General features: G+C 40.7%; 2 protein-coding genes across 4 annotated transcripts; one reads left to right on the forward strand and one right to left on the reverse strand.

The window, feature by feature from the left end:
- Positions 1-100: 100 nt before the first annotated feature.
- Positions 101-8,321, reverse strand: moxd1l (monooxygenase, DBH-like 1, like). 2 transcript variants are annotated; one of them, XM_058056353.1, is made up of 15 exons: positions 7,936-8,321; positions 6,763-6,844; positions 6,108-6,462; positions 5,901-6,047; positions 4,476-4,628; positions 4,314-4,397; positions 3,539-3,691; positions 3,347-3,449; positions 2,104-2,276; positions 1,934-2,022; positions 1,775-1,871; positions 999-1,058; positions 777-883; positions 574-667; positions 101-481 (listed from the first exon to the last, which is right to left on the reverse strand). In XM_058056353.1, exons 3-15 carry the CDS (start codon positions 6,372-6,374, stop codon positions 323-325), a joined length of 1,686 nt encoding a protein of 561 aa, XP_057912336.1. In that variant the 5' UTR covers positions 6,375-6,462; positions 6,763-6,844; positions 7,936-8,321; the 3' UTR covers positions 101-322. The 2 variants fall into 2 exon arrangements, with proteins under 2 accessions (XP_057912336.1, XP_057912337.1); XM_058056354.1 differs by lacking the exon at positions 6,763-6,844 and having other exon boundaries at positions 8,227-8,259.
- On the forward strand, positions 7,597-20,035 carry snx9b (sorting nexin 9b). Of its 2 annotated transcripts, XM_058056351.1 has the most exons (19): positions 7,597-7,897; positions 9,138-9,224; positions 10,475-10,549; positions 11,864-11,983; positions 12,470-12,547; positions 13,471-13,639; positions 14,917-15,043; positions 15,188-15,272; positions 15,901-16,026; positions 16,095-16,212; positions 16,281-16,411; positions 16,482-16,585; positions 16,675-16,778; positions 16,858-16,935; positions 17,009-17,085; positions 17,626-17,715; positions 17,997-18,111; positions 18,192-18,283; positions 19,075-20,035. In XM_058056351.1, the coding sequence occupies exons 1-19, from the start codon at positions 7,886-7,888 to the stop codon at positions 19,120-19,122; spliced, it is 1,836 nt and encodes a 611-aa protein (XP_057912334.1). In that variant the 5' UTR covers positions 7,597-7,885; the 3' UTR covers positions 19,123-20,035. The 2 variants fall into 2 exon arrangements, with proteins under 2 accessions (XP_057912334.1, XP_057912335.1); XM_058056352.1 differs by lacking the exon at positions 12,470-12,547 and having other exon boundaries at positions 7,599-7,897.
- The last annotated feature ends 246 nt before the right edge of the window (positions 20,036-20,281 follow it).

Consider the following 20,281-nt stretch of genomic DNA (forward strand, 5'->3'; position numbering starts at 1 on the left):
AATGCATTGATGAGTCTCAAGAGGATATAATTTTTTATTGTAATAGTAGTTGCATATGCTAAACATAAATTATCAGTAAGTTTATTTTATATTTGTGATATATGGTGTATCAAGAGCAATTACACAATCAGCATTTAACTTATGATTACAATCTATGATATGTTAAAACATTACACAATCTAAGGAAAATGTACTGCAATTATTCACCAATAAAAATAAACATATGGTTACATGAATTATAATTTTTATATAGGTAACAAAACATGCATGCAAATGAAGCTAAAATAGAGATACAATGATTATTTTGTGTCTTCAATGTGGTTCACATGAGAGCGATCAATGCCAGCACAAATAAAAGCGATGCTTGACTCCAAATCCAGGAGGTGCGCTGATGATTTGCGGCATTGGTGGCATTACAGGGAAAAGTTGGCGAAGGCATCATATCCCTGACTTGGCCATTTGGGTAGATGTGTACATCAAACTGTGACAAAGGAGAGAAGGAGAAGTTGCTTCGTGTTGGGAACCCAAAAAAGGTCAGGGAAGTGAAGGAGAAAGGGATAATAATGTACTTACGGCATCACCTATAACAAACTCAATATGTGACAGATTCTTCATGGCCTTCTCATACGCGATGATTTGCTCTTGGTTTGAGGATCCGTCAGGAAATCTGTAGGGAAAATTAATATTGAATCATCTCAACATAAAACTCATTCATTTTCTATGACGCTTAATCTTCTCATGATAAAAAATAAAAAAGCAAAAAGCATTTGTCTTACTGGTTCAGAGTGGTTATATTTGGTAGACTGATACATGTACTGATGGCAATACGCGGGTAGAAGACCAGGAAGGCAAGGCACATCTCATCCATGGTCGCTAGTCCCATCTGTTTAAAACCAGGAGGAAAACAATGAGGAATTGCACCGCATTTAACCATACATCATCATAATCTTACTGTACATGTGTACACCTCATTTAAATTGAGTATTTATTGTACTCACATGTGTGACTCCTGCTCTATCGCTAGTGCTGTAGCCGCACTCCACCACAATTTCATCTCCCTGTATAACAGACAAGGCATCGTGCAGTCAATTCTAGAATTATACACCCAAAGAGTGCACAAAATATTTAGCCCAACTGAGATCTTACATAACGCAACTCCAGAGTACCAATTATATACATGGGAAACCTTTCTGCAAGGCAGAATTTGTGGAATTTTACTTTGTTTTCTTTGGCAAATTGAGCGTTTACTTTTAATACTGGTTAGCACACACTTGCTTGGCACTATTTTTTCCCCATTTTGCTTGTTACTAGGCAGAATTTGTGGACGTTTCTTTGGAAATTTGAATATTTATTGGTTTGATGTCTTAATACTGAGAGTGGGGGCGGCACGGTGGACGAGTGGTTAGCACGCAGACCTCACAGCTAGGAGGACCAGGGTTCAATTCCACCCTCGGGCATCTCTGTGTGGAGTTTGCATGTTCTCCCCGTGCTTGCGTGGGTTTTCTCCGGGTACTCCGGTTTCCTCCCAAATTCCAAAAACATGCTAGGTTAATTGGTGACTCCAAATTGTCCATAGGTATGAATGTGAGTGTGAATGGTTGTTTGTCTATATGTGCCCTGTGATTGGCTGGCGACCAGTCCAGGGTGTACCCCGCCTCTCGCCCGAAGACAGCTGGGATAGGCTCCAGCACCCCTGCGACCCTCGTGAGGAAAAGCGGTAGAAAATGAATGAATGAATGAATACTGAGAGTGGTTAACATCTTGATGGGCTCACCTTCTTGATGGTCTTGGTGCGTCCCAAAGTGACGGTCTGCTGCAGGTTGAAATCGTAGTTGGGATCCAAGTCGAGGAAGTCAATTTGCCTTCCATTTCTACCCAGGACAAAAAGCAATTGACCAACAATGTCTTCCGTCAAAGAGGCGAAAGAACAAACCTGAAATGTCCGATTCTGACTTCCCTCCCGGCCAGGTGAGTATGCATCCCCACTGCGAAGACGTGCAGGTCTGGCACGGGGTTTATGATCTGGATGGAATAGCAAATAGCTCAACGGCTCAACTAGTATGCATTTAGATGATTTAAATGTATCCTGCTAGACATTCATACCTCAGAAAAGAGGCTGGTGTTACAAACGCCGTAGGTGCGGAATTTATTGGCTCGAGCTGGGATGTCGTAGTACGTGTGTGCCGTTACCGACACGCCCGTCGTCAAGATGCCGACGTCATACTGCCGCAGTTGATCTGTGTAGAGCAGTCTCATACCTGAGTTGTCAGTCCTGCCTATGAAGAGTATAAAATTATATAACATACCGTATCCAACATGGAATGAGTACTCTTGTTATGGGCAGCATTTTTTGCCGTTTTCGTGGGTAACACTTAGCACTATAATGCAAAGTGTTAGCATGTTAACATTAGTCTGTTTGCATTCGCATCTTAGCACGCTAACATTATCCTGTTAGCTTGCTAACATTAGCATAATAGCATTTTTCATAAGTAGACACTATTATATTAAGTGTTAACATGCAAATGTTAGCATTGCTAGCATACCAGCCTTTGTTGCGATTTTTCATGAAAATCTTTTTTTTGATCCGCATACTGATTTTGTCTTGAGATGCCCTTCCTGACTAATACCAATGATGCTTACTAGTGGAGATTCAGACTCGGGGCGTTTGCTGTGAAGTACAGAATGCTAACCACTACACCAGAGTGGGTCCATGTGTTGTGATTGACAGCATAACATGCTGTTAGCTAATGCTAATATTAGCATGCTAACACCTAGCATAATAACGCTAAGTGTTTGTATAAGTGCCGACCTAGCATGTGTTAGCATGCTAATGTTTGCATTCTTTAAGTCATTGAAACACCATTGTATGTTTTTATGGTCAAGGAATCAAAATATGATAAAATAAATGTAGGGCTCATTGGAAACTATGGTGCATAACACATTTTGGAAAATCTTAGTAGCCTGAGTGACACTTGCTTGGTTTTTTGCCTTAACACTAAGAGTGGATAACTTCTTTTGACACTTGAATGGCAGTTATGATTATGGTTACTTTCTCCTGACGGCATCATATGTTTTGCACAATGAGTTGTCGCTAGGCAGAATTTACAGAGCAGCTTTATTTTTTCTGAGCAAAGTGATTGTTTTATTGTTTTGTCTTAATACTAAGAGTGGTTCCCTTCTTTTTACACTCGTATGACTGTAAAGAATGTTAAAATTCTACTTTAAAAATGTCTTTACAGTTATGATGTCAACAGTTTGACCCTGGAACAGATCTATTAGTTGAGTACTGCATGGGTGGCACTACCTGGATATGGCGACGCTGTGTTTTTAGTACATAAGAGTGTACCTGATTCCTTTTTAGGGTTATCGTAATGGATCTGCAGCATATAGAATCCACCGTTATCTCCACCTCCAACAGGAAAGCCAGTATTGTCTGGGAGTGTAAAGACCTGAGGTTGCATATTAGGGGTCAATGGATGACTTGCTCAAAATCCCGCATGCGTAAATGAAACATGCAGTAAAAGAATGAAATAATTACCCCTCCTCCTACAGCCCATGCAGCCACTACCGCTAAGCAAGCATCCTCTTTGCCTTTGTAGCATTTGCCCCCAGAGGGCGCTGTCACAAAGGGCGGGCAGCGGTAGAACACCATGTGATGAACGAGGTCAGGGTGCTCAATCACGGGCTGAAACTGAAATACATTAAAATAGAGTGTATGCAAATGAAAACATGTTTCAAATCATTTTTCTGAGAAAATCTTGCCTTTTATACTGTAAGGATCCATATTAAATTAAATTAAATTAAATTAAATTAAATTAAATTAAATTAAATTAAATTAAATTAAATTAAATTAAATTAAATTAAATTAAATTAAATTAAATTAAATTAAATTAAATTAAATTAAATTAAATTAAATTAAATTAAATTAAATTAAATTCAATTCAATTCAATTCAATTCAATTCAATTCAATTAAATTCAATTAAATTCAATTAAATTCAATTCAATTCAATTCAATTCAATTCAATTCAATTCAATTCAATTCAATTCAATTCAATTCAATTCAATTCAATTCAATTCAATTCAATTTAATTTAATTTAATTTAATTTAATTTAATTTAATTCAATTCAATTCAATTCAATTCAATTAAAAATAACAATTTCATACATTATAAAAACAACTAATTAAATATAAAATATCAATTTTCTTGTCCACTTGTCTTTTATATATTAAAGACAATATATACTATATAAATATACTATAATATACTAATATACTATATAATAGGCATATACTAAGATAAAAGGCAATAACCTGATATATATGATGCTTTGTGTCCAAGGGTGGAAGTTGCATGACCTTGCAGTAATAATAGGTGTCATCTGGAGGGATGGTGACCTGCATAAAAACACTTTTATTAAACTTTCTATACATTTGATCAACGTAAACAGAAAAAGTAGCCCGGTTTATTCTTACATTTTGCACGGTGACACTCATGTACTTTCCACCTGCCACAGAAACTTGGGGCTGGGGATTCAGTAGGCTGAGTTCTTTGACCCCGGCTTGGGCTCCGTGATAGTCGATGTCATCAGTGTCCCCATAAGCATATATTAGATTCATGGGTTGGGCCTGTAGTAAAGTTGGCCAAAACCAAACATGTTATTGCTTTGACACTGCACTTTTTTCGACAGCAAAAAAAAAAACGTGTCGAATTACATACATTGAAAAGAGAACGGCCCCTTTGGTTGTTGCTATAGGAAGCATTCATTGTGGAAAGAACCCAATCAATGTCATTGCCAAGGGGCATTCAGAGAAACGAAACAGGAGAAGTCCCAGAAACTCAGTTTGCATGGACACGAGCAGGAAACGTGAGTTGTTGTGTTTTTTTTTTTTACCAAAGACAATCACGTACAACACAAAGGGCTGAGAGTACAGATCGTGGGTGAAGGAGTGCGATTACAATGCATCTTAAAGCTCCATGGTGTACAACAACAAACACATGGTTGATCACGGCTACTGGTAGTCATGATAATCACTGACACACCGTTAGGAAGGGTGTTGCTTTCATCAACAATACACAAGTACTGAGCAACCGCGTACAGTAACACCAATCCTATATTATATATGCATTTTTCAGCCACAGTATTTTGTCATATTTATCACATTTATACTTATAAAATAAATTCAGTCAATTTACTGTTATCCTCAATTCATCTTTTATTATTTTTTTATTGTTTAATTTCTTTCTTTATTTAGGTAGGTAGGTATTTTTTTTATTTTTTTTCATTTAAAAAAAAATGTTATTTTTAATTTTTTATAATTTATTTTAATATATATATATTTTTTGTTTTTCTGTATTTGAATATATTCATTATGCAATGTTAACATCAGTTTTGCTGCTGTAACTTATTACTTTATGTATTATTCAATGAAGGTAGGGTTGTCCAAATATTTTAAATGAATAAATAAATGAAAAAGCCCATTATTAGTATGAACGTCATGCTTTGCTCTTTTTTTCACCCATTTTTGTCAACTTTCTCCTTAAAACTTAAAAAAATTGTTTTGTTTGTTTCTTATAATATCATGACCTTAAATATTTCAAATTATTTTTCCTCATAAAACACATTAAACTCGTTTATCGCAGTTAATTGGCTCAGTGGCAAGAAATTAATCACCTGTGAAGTAGGATTAGATATAAATAAAGTGAATAAGTTGAATTATAATAATTTTTTATATATATATTGTTGTGAAATAAATACAATTTTAATTAAAATGTGTCCCCTTTCTATAGTTATTATTGTTATTTATTTTCAAACATTGAATTGGCTTTTTAAATAAATACAAATTCAATTAAAATGTGTGACACTCGTAATGTTTAATTCCAAGAAGAGAAAATCCTACCGTGATCTGCAGGTCTTGGTCGTCACACGTGTGGAAGGACCTGGAAAAGGTCATGATGGTTTGCCCTTGGCTCTCGGTGAGAGACAGGAGAGTGTAGCTCTGCACCCGGTCCACTGCAGGCATGGTGTTTGATGCAGAATAATAATCCTGCATGGACAAAAATAGACAAATTATTTATATATTTGCCATCATGCAATAAAAGCTTACTTTGAAGTAGGTTTCACTGGAGCCGACTCCTCCCATGACCAGATCTGCCCCCGTCATGTCTTCAGTGGGACTCAGGCCAAAGCCGATCCAGCCGGTGGTATTGACGATGAATTTGAGTACGATTTCCCCCCGCATTTCATCGAATCCCCACTTCAGGCAGACCATGTGGTTGTTATCCAGGTAGTCCATGAAGGGCAGGTTAGGATCTGATGCCTCTGCTCCTTTGGTCCACATCAGGCATAGGGAGCACAGGAAAGGAAGTAGCATGATGTCTCATTGAGGGTGCTGGGCTTTAGACTGAGCTGGTTGTGTACTTCATGGTTATGCCTTCCCATCCTTTGACACACCTGCGGCGCTGGATGGAAGTCATGTGATTCAGAACGTACCTCCCTTCTTCAAAATCAAGAAACCAACCATTGAAAAAATAATAAATTAAATAATACAACAAAATAGGATTGCAGTATTGCAGTAACTTTTAAATGGTTATTCTTCTACTTTTTTGGCTGCAGCTCTTACATTGGATTTAACTAGATTACGTGTACCTACAGATGTAACTGACACAATTATGAATGATGAGAATGTACCTTGGCAAATATTGCACAGCACCAAAAACAGAACTGACAATATATATTGATTCTGAATTGATCAACTGTACCTCAAGATGGAAAAATTCATCTGTATGATTGTATAGGACAAAAAAAATCCATGTCATACGACCACATACAGTATCTGAAAATCTGAAAAGAAAATAATCAAATAGTGAGCAACATGTGACCTTTATGGGGCGGCACAGCGGTCAAGTGGTTAGCGCGCAGACCTCACAGCTAGGAGGACCAGGTTTGATTCCGGGTACTCCGGTTTCCTCCCACATTCCAAAAACATGCTAGGTTAATTGGCGACTCCAAAGGTATGAATGTGAGTGTGAATGGTTGTTTGTCTATATGTGCCCTGTGATTGGCTGGCGACCAGTCCAGGGTGTACCCCGCCTCTCGCCCGAAGACAGCTGGGATAGGCTCCAGCACCCCCGCAACTCTCGTGAGGAAAAAGCGGTAGAAAATGAATGAATGTGACCTTTATGGCGCACGCTGTAGTCACCTTTCAGGGTCCTAAATCTGTAATAGCACATTTTAGCCAACAGAAGTCGCTGTTTGCTTACAAAATTCCCTGCTGAGCTGTGCCTTGTCAACAACATTTCACAGGAAATGCATCACTGTATTTTTCAAAATTACACAAAAAAAATAGACTTTGCTATTGCATGAGTTCACCTAAAATAAAGTAACTACCCAACATTTTAGCAGCTGTTATTTTTATATTTTATTGCAATTTTGCGGACTTTTTAACATGTATATTTTCACAAAAAACAACCTTTTTCCAATTCTGTTTTCCATTTCATCGCAATTTCTTTTACAAAAGTGTCCTAATGATAACAATCGTGGATATTATTGAAGCTGTCAACTTGCTGCTGGGTCATATCGCATCGAGTCCACCTTTCCGGTTTCCCTCCGCGAGTGCAGGTCACTCCCTCCCAGCTACCAGTAGACAGCTCTAGGCGTTTAGAACCAGAACCGAGCTCCTCTGCGGCTTCATCTAAGCGGACTGAAGTGCTATCTTTCGGTTTGCAAGTGTTTTTTCGAGGCTACTTTGAGGAACTACCGTGTTTATTGTTGAAGAAGCAGAGCGGCGGAAGGAAATGTCCAGCTGAGTCCAGCAGTGTTGGAAGTCCTAAGAAGCGACCGCTGTGGCCTATTTTTTTGTAATGATTGATCAATGCTTCCATTATGGCACTGAAGGTAAGTGAAGCAATGTTGTCAGAGTGGAATAACGTCACCATTTTAACTCGACTTTAACTTCCTCTCGTCTCCATTTTCTGCCCTCGTACGTCTTAGATGTTTGTACACTTGGCAAGGCAACCGCCACTGTTGTAGTTTCTCGCGTTAGCTTTACGGTAACTTTTCAACACAAACTTTCCTATCGTGGAGCAAAAGTATAATAATGTTATGTTCTCTAAACTGGTGGTGCACTCTTACGGCGGACGTGCGGCGTTCTAAATGATGATAATGTTTAGCCATGTATGGAAAATATGTCTCATTTAAGTAAGAGTCTTGTGACATTTTACTACCTTTCAAGTAGGGGGTGACTTGCTAGGTCCGTTGCATTCTGGGAAATGGTGTCTACTGTGGCCAACTGGGTTTTTAATGACGATTTGTATGTAAACCCTGATTATTCACTTTAGGTTATTACACCAAATTTCCATATAATAGTATATGGGGATATATACGTATAGTATAATTATTTGTGCCAATAATACAATATTATAGTTATCTCTAGGGCTGCAATTAAGTGTGTAAATATCTTGTTTTGCCTAAAACACAAAGATAATAGGTCTGCTTCCATTGATGACTATGGAGTCAGTAATTATTGCAGCTCTACGTATATTGTCAACAAATGTACTAGTGAGGTGACAAATGTTTTTTACACATCACATTTTTAAAAAAAATCCCCAAATGTTTACATTAAAAATTGAATTGCAAGGTAATTTTGTGTGTTAGTATGAGCTCCACCTCTGTGCACTGTGTTGAATGTTGACTTTGCAAACTAACTGGAAAGTAAATATGAACAGTCAAATGCATTATGTCATGGGTGACAAAGCATGTTCATTTTCTTTGTTGAAAATACGTTTAGTGTTTTATATACTGACATGATTTTTTTTTTTTAGGTTTACGGACATGCACCTGTTTGGAAAAATGACTGTATTCATAACTCATTCATGTGTATTTATAGACATATTTGCATATGTGTGTGCATCCCTGAGACTCGACATGAAAAGCAGGTTAACTTGAGAAACTTTTGGCTTGTTTTGGGTTGACACTGGTGTCTAGTTAAAGAAGAGTCATCAGAAAACAAGCAAAGGGAAACTCGTTTGTCCTGTTTTATAATGCATTTTTGACTACTGATTGTGTCATGCATGTGTATGTAATATGTATGTTGATATATGTTTATTGATGTTTAGCATACCTTGTTTGTGCTCAGGCACAGGTTTTATATGACTTTACTGCGGAGCCCGGGAACAATGAGCTGACAGTGAAAGAAGGCGAAACCATCACTATCACCAATCAGGTGAGTTGTTGTCACATGACACTGTGTGCAGCAGCTGTACAGCAGGGTCAACTGTCGCATGACTTGTCTTCATTTATTTAACGGCTGCAATGATGCTTCATTTATGTTATTGTGACACTCCTATCATAATGAATTGCACTTTACTGTCCTCAGCGTGAAGGTCTGAAAACAAAGTGTGCAACAAAATGCCTGGAGGAAGGAAGGAAAAGAGCAAACATGATGTCATTACAGTCAGTCGCCAACAGTTCAAAGGTTGCTAGCTGCGTGCTGGCCTACATAGTTTTCAAAGTTTGTCCTAAGCCAATTAGGTCCGACTCTATAGCCACCAAATTGTTCTCCCAAGTAAGCGGAGTTTGTTAGGAATGCATTCAGTGTGTTTACACATGCTCATCCTGACAAAACAGATTAAATCCACAGCTTGAAATTGGTTTATTTACACGGGACTGATGTTTTCTTTCATGCTGAATATTTTAAAGGAAACAAAAAAAAAAAAAAGAAAATGCGGCAAATCACAATCGGAGCACTCGTAAGAATCAAAGTGACACCTTATGACTGGGTTTACCTTGCTGTTAGATTCCAAAACATTATTCTGCAATGTTTAAAGGAAAACTTCTTCTTGAGGGGTTTAGTTGATTTAAAAAAAAAAAAAAGCTAAAAAGAGACAGCTCGTTTATAAAGTTGTCTGAAAAAGTTTCCAAAAAGCACCAATGTAACAGTTTAATTTGGTGTAAATTGATTGGTCATGTCTGGGGAGTGGGTGCACGAATGACGTCAAGGAAATACGACTGTCGTAGAGAGGTTGGCGGGTTTTTGGCTGTCTTGTTGTGTTCAATAAACGAAGCCCTAACGTCCTCTCAAATTCCCGAGTTTTGTCTAAAAAGGCGGCTCTATTCGCCTTACGCTTGCCCGCTACACCAACAACGCTGCATTTATGTTGTTATTATTATTATTATTAACATGGATATGCCGATCGAACCACGTCAATGGCGCATTGACACTTAGCCATACCACATCAGCTAGCTTACTTAGTTAACGCTAGGTGTAGGTATTCGTTTCCATGCTGCTATGTGACATCAATGTGCTGAGAAAGGAAGTTCCGGTAATGAAGTGTTACATGTTAACATGAAATTACCTGTTACTGCATGGTCACAGTATGTATATTAAACCTTGTTTGAGGTTTTTGGAGGTGTTTTTGTATGTAACTTTATTTAGACTAGCAGAAGAGACAATTCGTCTGATTTGTGTTTCAGAATGTTGGTAGCGGCTGGATTGAAGCACAGAACTCCAGAGGGGAGGTCGGACTGGTGCCGGAGGACTACATAGAGGTACGAGTGCCACACACACACGCACGCACGCATACAAATGTTAGACATTCCTTGCTGTATTTGATAAGGAAGAAACCTCTGGCAAATATAGCCCCAAAGCTGGCTGCCTGCCTGAAAGTGAAAACACAACAGGATGCACCTCTTCAAGAGTTCTGCTGATTCGAGTGTCTTGTGTTTTTGTGTGTTCGACCCACTACCTCGACTGCGGGGACTTCACTGTTTGATTGGACATGTGGTTAAAAGTCAAGGTTTATTCCAAACACAGTGTCGAGTGTGTGTGTGTAGAAGAGACATTATCTGTTTGGGTTTTTTAAGAAATTGTAATGAAAACACCAGCGCACACGCTTCTTAAAGCACAGCTGTCTTTTATTGTAGTGGTTCCGAACTGGTCTTTAATGATAGATCTTATATTTTTAATAAATAACATGTAAATTTCTAATGTAAAAAGACTGCAATGGTGTAGTTTTGAGCTAAAGAAAACCCATTCAGTACTGGCCGTAGGTGCATATGTTTTTATGCAGGGGTCGGGAAAGTGTTTTTTTTCGGAACGTTATATCTGAGGAGTTGAATCAGAGCATTTGCACATGGACTTGGATGAGAAGTGAAACGGGAAGTTTGTTGGTAAATTTCATAATAATAGGAAGACAAATTGAGGTTAGGGTTACTGTACCTGGTCGTCTACAATGTGGGTAGAATTTCCTCACGCAACACAACATGAGCGTTCACTTTATGCCATTCTTCTCCAGTAGATATGTCGATATGTGTGTTGGACGGATGGCACCTTAAAGGGGACCTGTTATGCTTTTTCCACTTTTCTGACCTATAAATGTAGTTGGAATGTATTCTCGTGTTAAACTATCCCAAAGTTTCAGATAATGAGGTTTGCGCATTTGGAAGCAAGCCGTAAAAGAAGTTTAGGGTGGCTCAAAACGCTCAGTTTCAAAAGGCATGGTAAAACTCTCCCTTTGTGATGTCACAGAAGAGCGGACTTCCTTATATGGTTCATAGCGGAGTGGGCATGCCCAGAGGTGGGCCGTGGATGGAATAAATGAAAACAGACCGTTTTGTCAGGAGACACAAATTAAAGGAAATCGAACTAGTGCAGAGTCTGCAAAGTTTTCTGTGCAGGTTATCGTGTGTCGCTGCTCTATAAGAGGCCACAACTCCATACAAAGGGTGGAAATATGAGCATAACAGGTCCCCTTTAAAAGAATAGTGCACTTTTTTTTATAGAATGCACCTGCAAAAGTCATAAGAACTCACTTGGAATATCTGTCGTTGTTTCCCCCACTTGTGTTCCACAACTATCCCCAGCTCAACAAGTCGTCATTCCCCGGAGCGGCAACCACAGCACCGACTCCCAGCGTCGGAAACGTCGCAACCTCGGACCTGTCCTTCTTTGACGCCTTCGCTCCTGCATCGACACAAAACCAGGTCATTTTGTCTGCCGTCATTGTTGGAGCGTGCTACCTCACACCTCAACTGTCAAAAGTTGTATCCCTGGCTTCTAAATCCAATTATTACTATTTTTTTAGATTTGCATCATAAACACTGTGGTAGTTCATAGCCCCAGAGGACCATCAACAAAACATTTTTTACACATTTTACACGTTGTGAAACTTCATGTTCTGTTTGCAGCATATGCAGAAGTGAGAGCAAGTGCCTATATGTATCCATTTTAGCACACGTAAAGTAGAAACCGGGGGGGAAATGAGCTGTCCAGGAAGTGTACTGCTGCATCAGTAGAAATCTGGGCACAGAAAGGGGCCACTCCAGTCAACATCCTTCTTGCTCTCAAACACACATACATACACACATACACACATACATACATGTTCCCTACTCAGCATCACATTACCACCCCTCACCTGCCTGGCTTTGACGTCACTTTCTCCCCCCCCCCCCCCTCCTCCTCTCAAGGTGGATGCTAGGGGTTTGAGTCCCCAGCCTGACACCCCTGACACCCCAGTTTCCCCCTACCTTGCGTCCCCTCATGAGGTAACCGCCACCCGGGTGTGGTAGCGCCCTCAAACCTTCCCCTTCCCTCTGATTGGTTCCTTCTGGCAAAACCGCCTCTCATTGCCTGCAGAGCATGATTTAACCCTTGCAGTTCAATTCACACATAATGTACAATTACTGTAAATATATCCCAGAGGTCCCCAATCCCCGTCAGCACCCTTTTATCGTGATGGTATGAATCAGCACCTTAGGGATCATGATCAGTTCACATTACTAGGCAAAAGTTTTGACACACCTTCCAGTGGTTTTAATTGAGTAGGTGTGTCCAAACGTTTGACTGGTACTCAATTTCTCATATATTTGAGTAATCGCATGATTATCATTAGCATTTATTTCACTGTGTGTGTGTGTGTGTGTGTATACCTTATACCGTATAGCCCGGCAGTTTATTTACCTAAACCACAAAGTAACGCTGCATTGAGTGGAAGCAGACGATAATGATAATATGGTATATAATAATGAGAATGATGATGTGGAGTGCATGAGAAAGTGGAAAGGAAAACGCACCTTTCTTGGTCTGCATGGTTATTTGTCAGGAAGTAAATCGCACAATGCAGGAGCAACAGAACCAATGTTGTAATAGAATAAAAACATTTTTTGAGCAAACGCTATTTCGAGACCTCTGCGGGTATTTGCTTTTAAAGGAGAATCGTCAGTTCATTGAATCGAAGAGTTACTTAGAGCCTTTACAGAATTAGTAGTGTTAATTATTAAGAATGAATTGCATCTGAGCTGCAGAAGGCAAGTGTGCACGATGCTGCATGCCAAGGCCAGAAGGCCACACAGGGCATGCTTTGGGAACAGTGCAGTTTGGCTTGTTCGAGTTCAAGTGTTCAGCATGTGTACTCATTTAAGTTTGAGCAAGAGTCTTCACATATTTACCTTTGGTTGGGTTTCTCCAGGCTAGCAATGGCAATGATCCCTGGTCGGCGTGGAACACAGACCCCTCGGGGGGCGCCTCCAACAACTGGGCATCTAATCCAGAGGGCACCCAGACTGGCAAGACGGTCGCTGGTGACTCCTGGGGAGGCTCGGCACCTCAGGGTCACCCTCAGGCTTACCAGGGTCCTGGTAAGGACACACGGCACAACAGTGGACAAATGTATTAGGTTAAAAACCTTTTTAAGCTGCAGCTGTGTGGAGTCTGACCCAGCAGCGATTGGGTTTAGTTTTTTTTTGCCAGACAATGGAAAAGTCAGCCTCACACATGAGTCAAGCAGACAAAATTTCTCCTGACCTCATTTTTCTTTAGAAAATCTCCATTTGTTCTTGTCAAAGGACCAGAATTAACAGACTTTTCTTCCATTTCTCTCTCTTTCCGAAGACAGCTACCCATATCCTTACCTTATTGATTACACAGGTATCCCATGCATGTGCCTGCCTAGAGGTCCCCCTCCTTTCACCGTTATATTAAAAGCATGTGCGACATCATCTGTTGAAGTCTTCATATTAACACTGTGTAGACCTCATAGTGCAAGTGACTGTGATGCCACTGGTTGTATTACCCCTTAAATGTTAACTTACATCATAAAACTTTTTCCCAAACAAATTTGTCACATCAATTCTTTTTTTGTTACGACTTTATTCTCGTAAAATGACACCTTTTTCCTCTAATATTATGATCTTACTATCCTAATATTTTGACTTTATTCTCATAAAATTACTCCTCCGTTTTTACGGGGTATTTTATTTCCTCAATTTTGGTCCATTTGTAGAACGTGTCAAGGCCCAATACGAATTATGGCCCTCTGGCCGCATTTTGGACACCGCTGGTCTAGAGCTTTATACATGCAAACCAGCAGGTGACGCCAAACAGCTTCTCCCCAAGCGAATCAGCGCTTTTCTCCCTGCCACTCACACACACACAACAAACACACCAGTGACCTGGAGAGACACAAAAAGCATGAATCCGGGTTGAAACCAGGTTTTTAAGACGCATGTAAACGCCTTAACATTAATCGTGTTTGACCTTTTAAAGCTATACCTCACATGTATACAAATAGATCAATTGTCATCATGCTACAGAAGCTAATATATGTTGTATTCCGGTCCGTATGTTTTGATATACATCTGGTGCTGCAGTGTTGAGGGTGGAGTTCAGTTATTCTGTGAATGAGGCAAATAATCCTTTTGGCTAACTGCTTAGACTAATTATCTCTTTGTTGAGTGTCTGTGTGTTGTGTAGTTATATTCAAAACCATGTACATGCCAGCTTACACCATGCGTGTAACCAGCAAATTGTGAAAAATGTCTGCTTTCTGTCGTGTTTGACCCCTTGCATTGAATTAACCAAGCGTGACAACAAAGGCAAAAACACAACAGCTCACGTCTTTGTTGTCTTACCTCAGGGGCCGACGACGACGAGTGGGATGACGAGTGGGACGACATGAAGTCCACCGGGGGTTACGGCGAGTCTGAATCTGGAGATGCCGGAGCCATGCAGCGAGGCGCAGCTCACGCATCGATGAAACTCAAGTAAGGAGCGTATGTAAGCCTCAAGATGAGAAATAGGAGGATACCCAGTGCCACACGTGGTGGTCGTCTACGGCCATGCCCGTTGAGTATAAGGTGCAGTCGAGGCCATCTGACCAGTTTTCTTCCCCTCCTCCTCACTTTCAGGTTTCCGGGGTTTTCCAAGTCTGGTCCTGAACTGTACCTACTATGCAAGCAGATTGCAAAGGGCAAAGACAAGCTACCAATTTATGTAAGTTACATTTGTGCTGGAGCCTATCCCAGCTGTCTTCGGGCAAGATACACCCTGGACTGGTCGCCAGCCAATCACAGGGCACATATAGACAAACAACCATTCACACTCCCATTCATACCTATGGACAATTTGGAGTCGTCAATTAACCTAGCATGTTTTTGGAATGTGGGAGGAAACCCGGAGAAAATCCACGCATGCACGGGGAGAACATGCAAACTCCACACAGAGATGGTCGATGGTGGAATTGAACCCGGGTCTCTTAGCACGCTAACCACTCACCCACTGTGCTGCCCCTGAGATATCATACAACCAACAAACAATATTGGCCTCTAATATTGGTACTCTGATACTGCACAACCGTGTAGAGCCCATCTAATGACAACAAATAGTATTTGCTAGCGTGCTAACACAGTAGCATAGAGCAGGAGTGATGTCATCCATGTGCCAGTAAAAGACATTGCAGCTGAGTGCAAAACTTGTCATGCACGGGTTTCCTGTGGAGGTTTAATACCACCAACATCATAGCGCACAAGAACCAGGATCACACGGCAAACTCCCACAGGACGGCAAAAAGTCATTAGCTATTACAGATTACAACCATTTGAACTTGAGTTTTATTCCCCAGGTCGGAGAAGTGGGTCCGGTGTGGCTTTATCCGGAATCGCAGCTGGACTGTGTGGTCGCTGACCCCAAGAAAGGATCAAAGATGTACGGACTCAAGAGCTACATCGAGTACCAAATCATGCCCAATGTAAGCAGCTCCGTTACTGCCGTTCTGTTGTGTCTGCTGTTATCTAACTCACAGGGATGTGGTCACAGACCACAAACCGCCCTGTCAATCACAGATACAAGCACTTTGATTGGCTGTATGAGAGGCTGCTGGACAAATTTGGCTCCGCCATCCCCATCCCCTGCTTACCAGACAAGCAGGTCACAGGTGAGCATCTGACACCTCTCGACAACAACCTTGCAGTCCGACTAAAATGTTTCCTTGATCTGCACCAGGGCGCTTTGAGGAGGAGTTCATTAAGATGCGAATGGAGCGGTTGCAGGGCTGGATGAGCAGGATGTGCAGGCACCCGGTGGTTTCCAGCAGCGAAGTCTTCCAGCTTTTCCTCACGTACAAGGACGAGAAGGTATGGCGACTTCGGAGTAGTGTCTTTGTCTGAAGTGCAAAGATGCTTAGAGTACGTTTACATGGCGCAGGACTGGAAAATGGGGAAGAGAAAAGCAGAAAAGGATGAAACGGTGGGAGTGATGATCTTTACTACGATAGAGCCAGAAGCTGCAGACTTGGATCCTGTAGAAGTGTGAGTTGAACGGAAACCTCAACACAGCTAATCACTAGTAAGATGACATAAACACACCTCGGATATGCTTTTTTTTTTTTAACTGACAGAGAGCAGAAATGCGAGCAGTTCAGCAGGTTTACCAAAGCAATGGATGACGGAGTGAAGGAAATCCTCACAGTGGGAAACGAGCACTGGAAGCGATGCACAGGACGTATGTACAGTATTATTTTTACCTTCCATTGCATATTATGTTAGCATAATACATCACATAATAATGTCTGTTCATTCAGCTCTGCCAAAGGAATATCAGCGGATTGGTAAAGCCTTCCAGAACCTCTCCTCAGTGTTCACCAGCAGTGGATATCAAGGTACTTTGTACACTACAGCAATACTGTACATGGTAGTTGCCATAATAACCATATAGATCCGCCATTGATGTAGGTGAGTCGACGCTGACTGATGCCATGACGGCAGCGGGGAAGACCTACGAGGAGATAGCACAGTTGGTAGCAGAGCAGGTAGGTATTATCATTTGGTGCACCCTAATTCAATGTCATATTGTCAGATGCTGAAGTGTATTTAGATTAGCATTAGCATTAGCATTAGCACATCTACCTGACACCTTTTAACCCAGTGTCCTGCTGGTGTTCTCTGCACTGGAAGACACTTAGGGCAAACACAGATTAGAGCAGGGTTACTCAAGTGGCAGCCCTCGGGCCAAAATTCGGCTCATAAAGGACATCCGAAGTTTAGTTTGAAACATTTTTGCAACAGATTCCTTTCATAAAGTGGATCTCTGACTAGGGATTTTGTGTTTGTTCCTTAAAAAAAGCAGAGCTGGTTTCTAAATCCAACAGTTCCAGTGACAGGCTTTGTTAGGACATGGTATCATTTGATATCATTCTAAGAAATAGCTGGTGTGAAGCTGCAATATATTGTTACCTGTTTTTTTTTCTAAGTCCCTATCAGGGTGCTTCTTCCTTTAGCTTGTAATCTTTTTTTCCTGTTTATGTTCACATTTATGTGTGTGTGTGTGTGTGTGTATTTCCTCTTACCAGCCCAAGAAAGACCTCCACTTCCTCATGGAAACTAACAACGAGTACAAAGGTCTGCTCGGATGCTTCCCGGATACCATCGGAGTCCACAAGGTAAACATGGAGTCTGTAATGTTTTGTTGTTTGTTAGTTAAAAGACTTTTTTCAATGCATTTATTGATTTTATGAGTTATTAGCATCTCTTCGCATTGCTGTGCAACAAAATTATGGATTAAGAAAATTGTGAGCTATAGACAGCGATGATGCCACTGCAACAACTTTTTTTGTGCTCTAAAGCGCCCCCTATATTGCATTTGAGTGTAATAATGTCAATGGTAAATATGAATTGAAACGAAGCAGTAGGTAAAACAGGTTTAATTTATCAAACCACGCAGGCGGCCATCGACAAAGTGAAGGAAGGCGACAAGTTGGTGGCCACCAGTAAAATAACCCCTCAGGAAAAGGTCACCATGGCCAAACGAGTCAGCACCATGTCTTACGCCTTGCAAGGTACACCACCACATCTTGAGTCCTTCCCCCGAGCCGGTTCATTCATATGACGTCTTCTACCCTTTTTCTCTCCCCTGCAGCGGAGATGAACCACTTCCATAGCAACCGTATCTACGACTACAACCGCGTCATGCAGCTGTACCTGGAAGAGCAAGTCAAGTTTTACGAGACGGTGAGAAAAAATTCAATTTTGTCCACCATATATTACCTTAAATGGAGCCCTCCCCCCAACCCCCCCACACAGGGAGCATTTTATATCTGCAGAACAGACAATTCTGTAGAGTAGTCAGTGAACACTTTATAGACCATATAACTATGCAATGAAAATGACTCAGCCATAAACCGTAGCTCCCCGATACAGGCAGCACTCATGCAGACCCAGACAGTGATGCTAGTACCTTTCCAGATGTTTAGAATTGTAAATGAAGAATTTCCATCTTTATAATATATTTTTGTAGTTAGAGTATAGAAAACCTGTTTACAACCTCCTAAATCTCATTTTAACATTTTAACCCTCTAAACATGAAATAACACCCCTACAGTCACCTTGACTCACCTTACTCTTAATCCAATAGAGTAGACATAACAGAAAATGAGGCATTTCACACATAAATAAGTCTCATACTTGTGTGTGTCGCTATAAATGTGTTCCGGTGTTAGGGGACGGGTTCGGAATTGAGTTTTAGCTTAGCTTACCGCAACAGTAGCTCGAGTTAAGGATTAGTGTAGCTTTTGTGAGAGGATTAAGACCTGCAATAGATGCCTGTTGTTCCGGCAGTCATGTCTGGTGCTTGTGTGTCTCACTGATTACTGACACCTAGTGGCCAGTGTAGAAAACATATACCTAAGTATGCATATTTTTGGACTAGCAAGTTTCATTGCGATAGTATTAAGAAGATAGAAGATATATTGTCATGAAAATGGCTCCCTAAAATCCCACCTTCTCTTCTTTTAAACCCGCAGATTGCTGCAAAGCTGAGACAAGCTCACGGTCAGTTCACTACAATGTGAAGGCGACAGTCCACCAGCAACGATAAGAGCTCCACCTCCCAAATATTCTCACTTAACTGCTTGATTTCCAACTTTCTTCTTCTTTTTTTTTGTGTGAAAATTTCTCTTATCTTTCTGACACTTTAAACCACAGCAGTGATTGCGGATGATGACATGCAACTCTTCCTCTTTTTTAAGAGACGGGAACAAAACACGCAAAGCACAGTTTACACAACTGAGAGTTTCTGTCAAGACGAGCAAATTGAATGTCAGAATAGTTGAGGGGAGGGAGGGGGGGTCTCACATTGAATGCAGCATTGAAGTAGTGATTCACTGTTACCGCGGCCTTTTCATGTCACTAGCGTCCCTCTGTCCCGTGCCTTCTTTTCTTCCTGCACTTCCTCTCTGCCTCTACAGGAAGCCCCGCCCCTTCCTGTCCTACTCATGTGCCTTATTTGTCTCAATTTCTGCATTCGTTTACATTTCACGAGAAAATGGAAAAAAAAACAGTTTTTACATGAAGGAATAACGCTGCTTAAAGAACAGCGGCTAAGTTAATGAGGGCGGAGCTACAGATCACATCACGTATGCAGTTTTTTTTTTTTTGCTTTCAATCATTCAACGTTTTGTTCACTTTTCTTTTACTATCACGTGATACCCAAATATAGTATATGTCTAAATACTTAAATAGAACTATTTAAAGAGCACGCTGACTGGCATCACGGGTGCAGGTGTACAATGGCCTTTGCTAAGATAACGTAGCGTAGTTGCTGTTGAAGAATTATTATAACGCCCCTACAATCAATCCAAACAGTGCTCCATTGTCTTTGCAAAGGCAGAGTTCATTATGTGAAGGCTCTTTTATTTGTACATGTGTGCCTCATGACGTGTCTGGTGAGTGTACATATCAAATAATAAATATACACACTATTCTGTCACGGGTTTGTCGTCTGGGATTTTTACTGTGTGAAAGCTGGGGGAGCGACAACACATTTGGATTTATTCGACAATGAATTTATACTTCCTTCTTTGCAGCAGAGAAGAATCCTCGTCTTGTTCTCTCGTGTGCAAACACAGTGAGGCCCTTATGCGCTGCAGAGCAGATTCTTGCATTGGAGATGGGTTAGGAATTGGAATGAGCGTGCAAAGGGTCAAAGAGGGGGTCTGTGTAGTCCTGGTA

Source organism: Doryrhamphus excisus, chromosome 19, assembly GCF_030265055.1.
Source record: "Doryrhamphus excisus isolate RoL2022-K1 chromosome 19, RoL_Dexc_1.0, whole genome shotgun sequence".
NCBI classification, from domain to species: Eukaryota; Metazoa; Chordata; class Actinopteri; order Syngnathiformes; family Syngnathidae; genus Doryrhamphus; species Doryrhamphus excisus.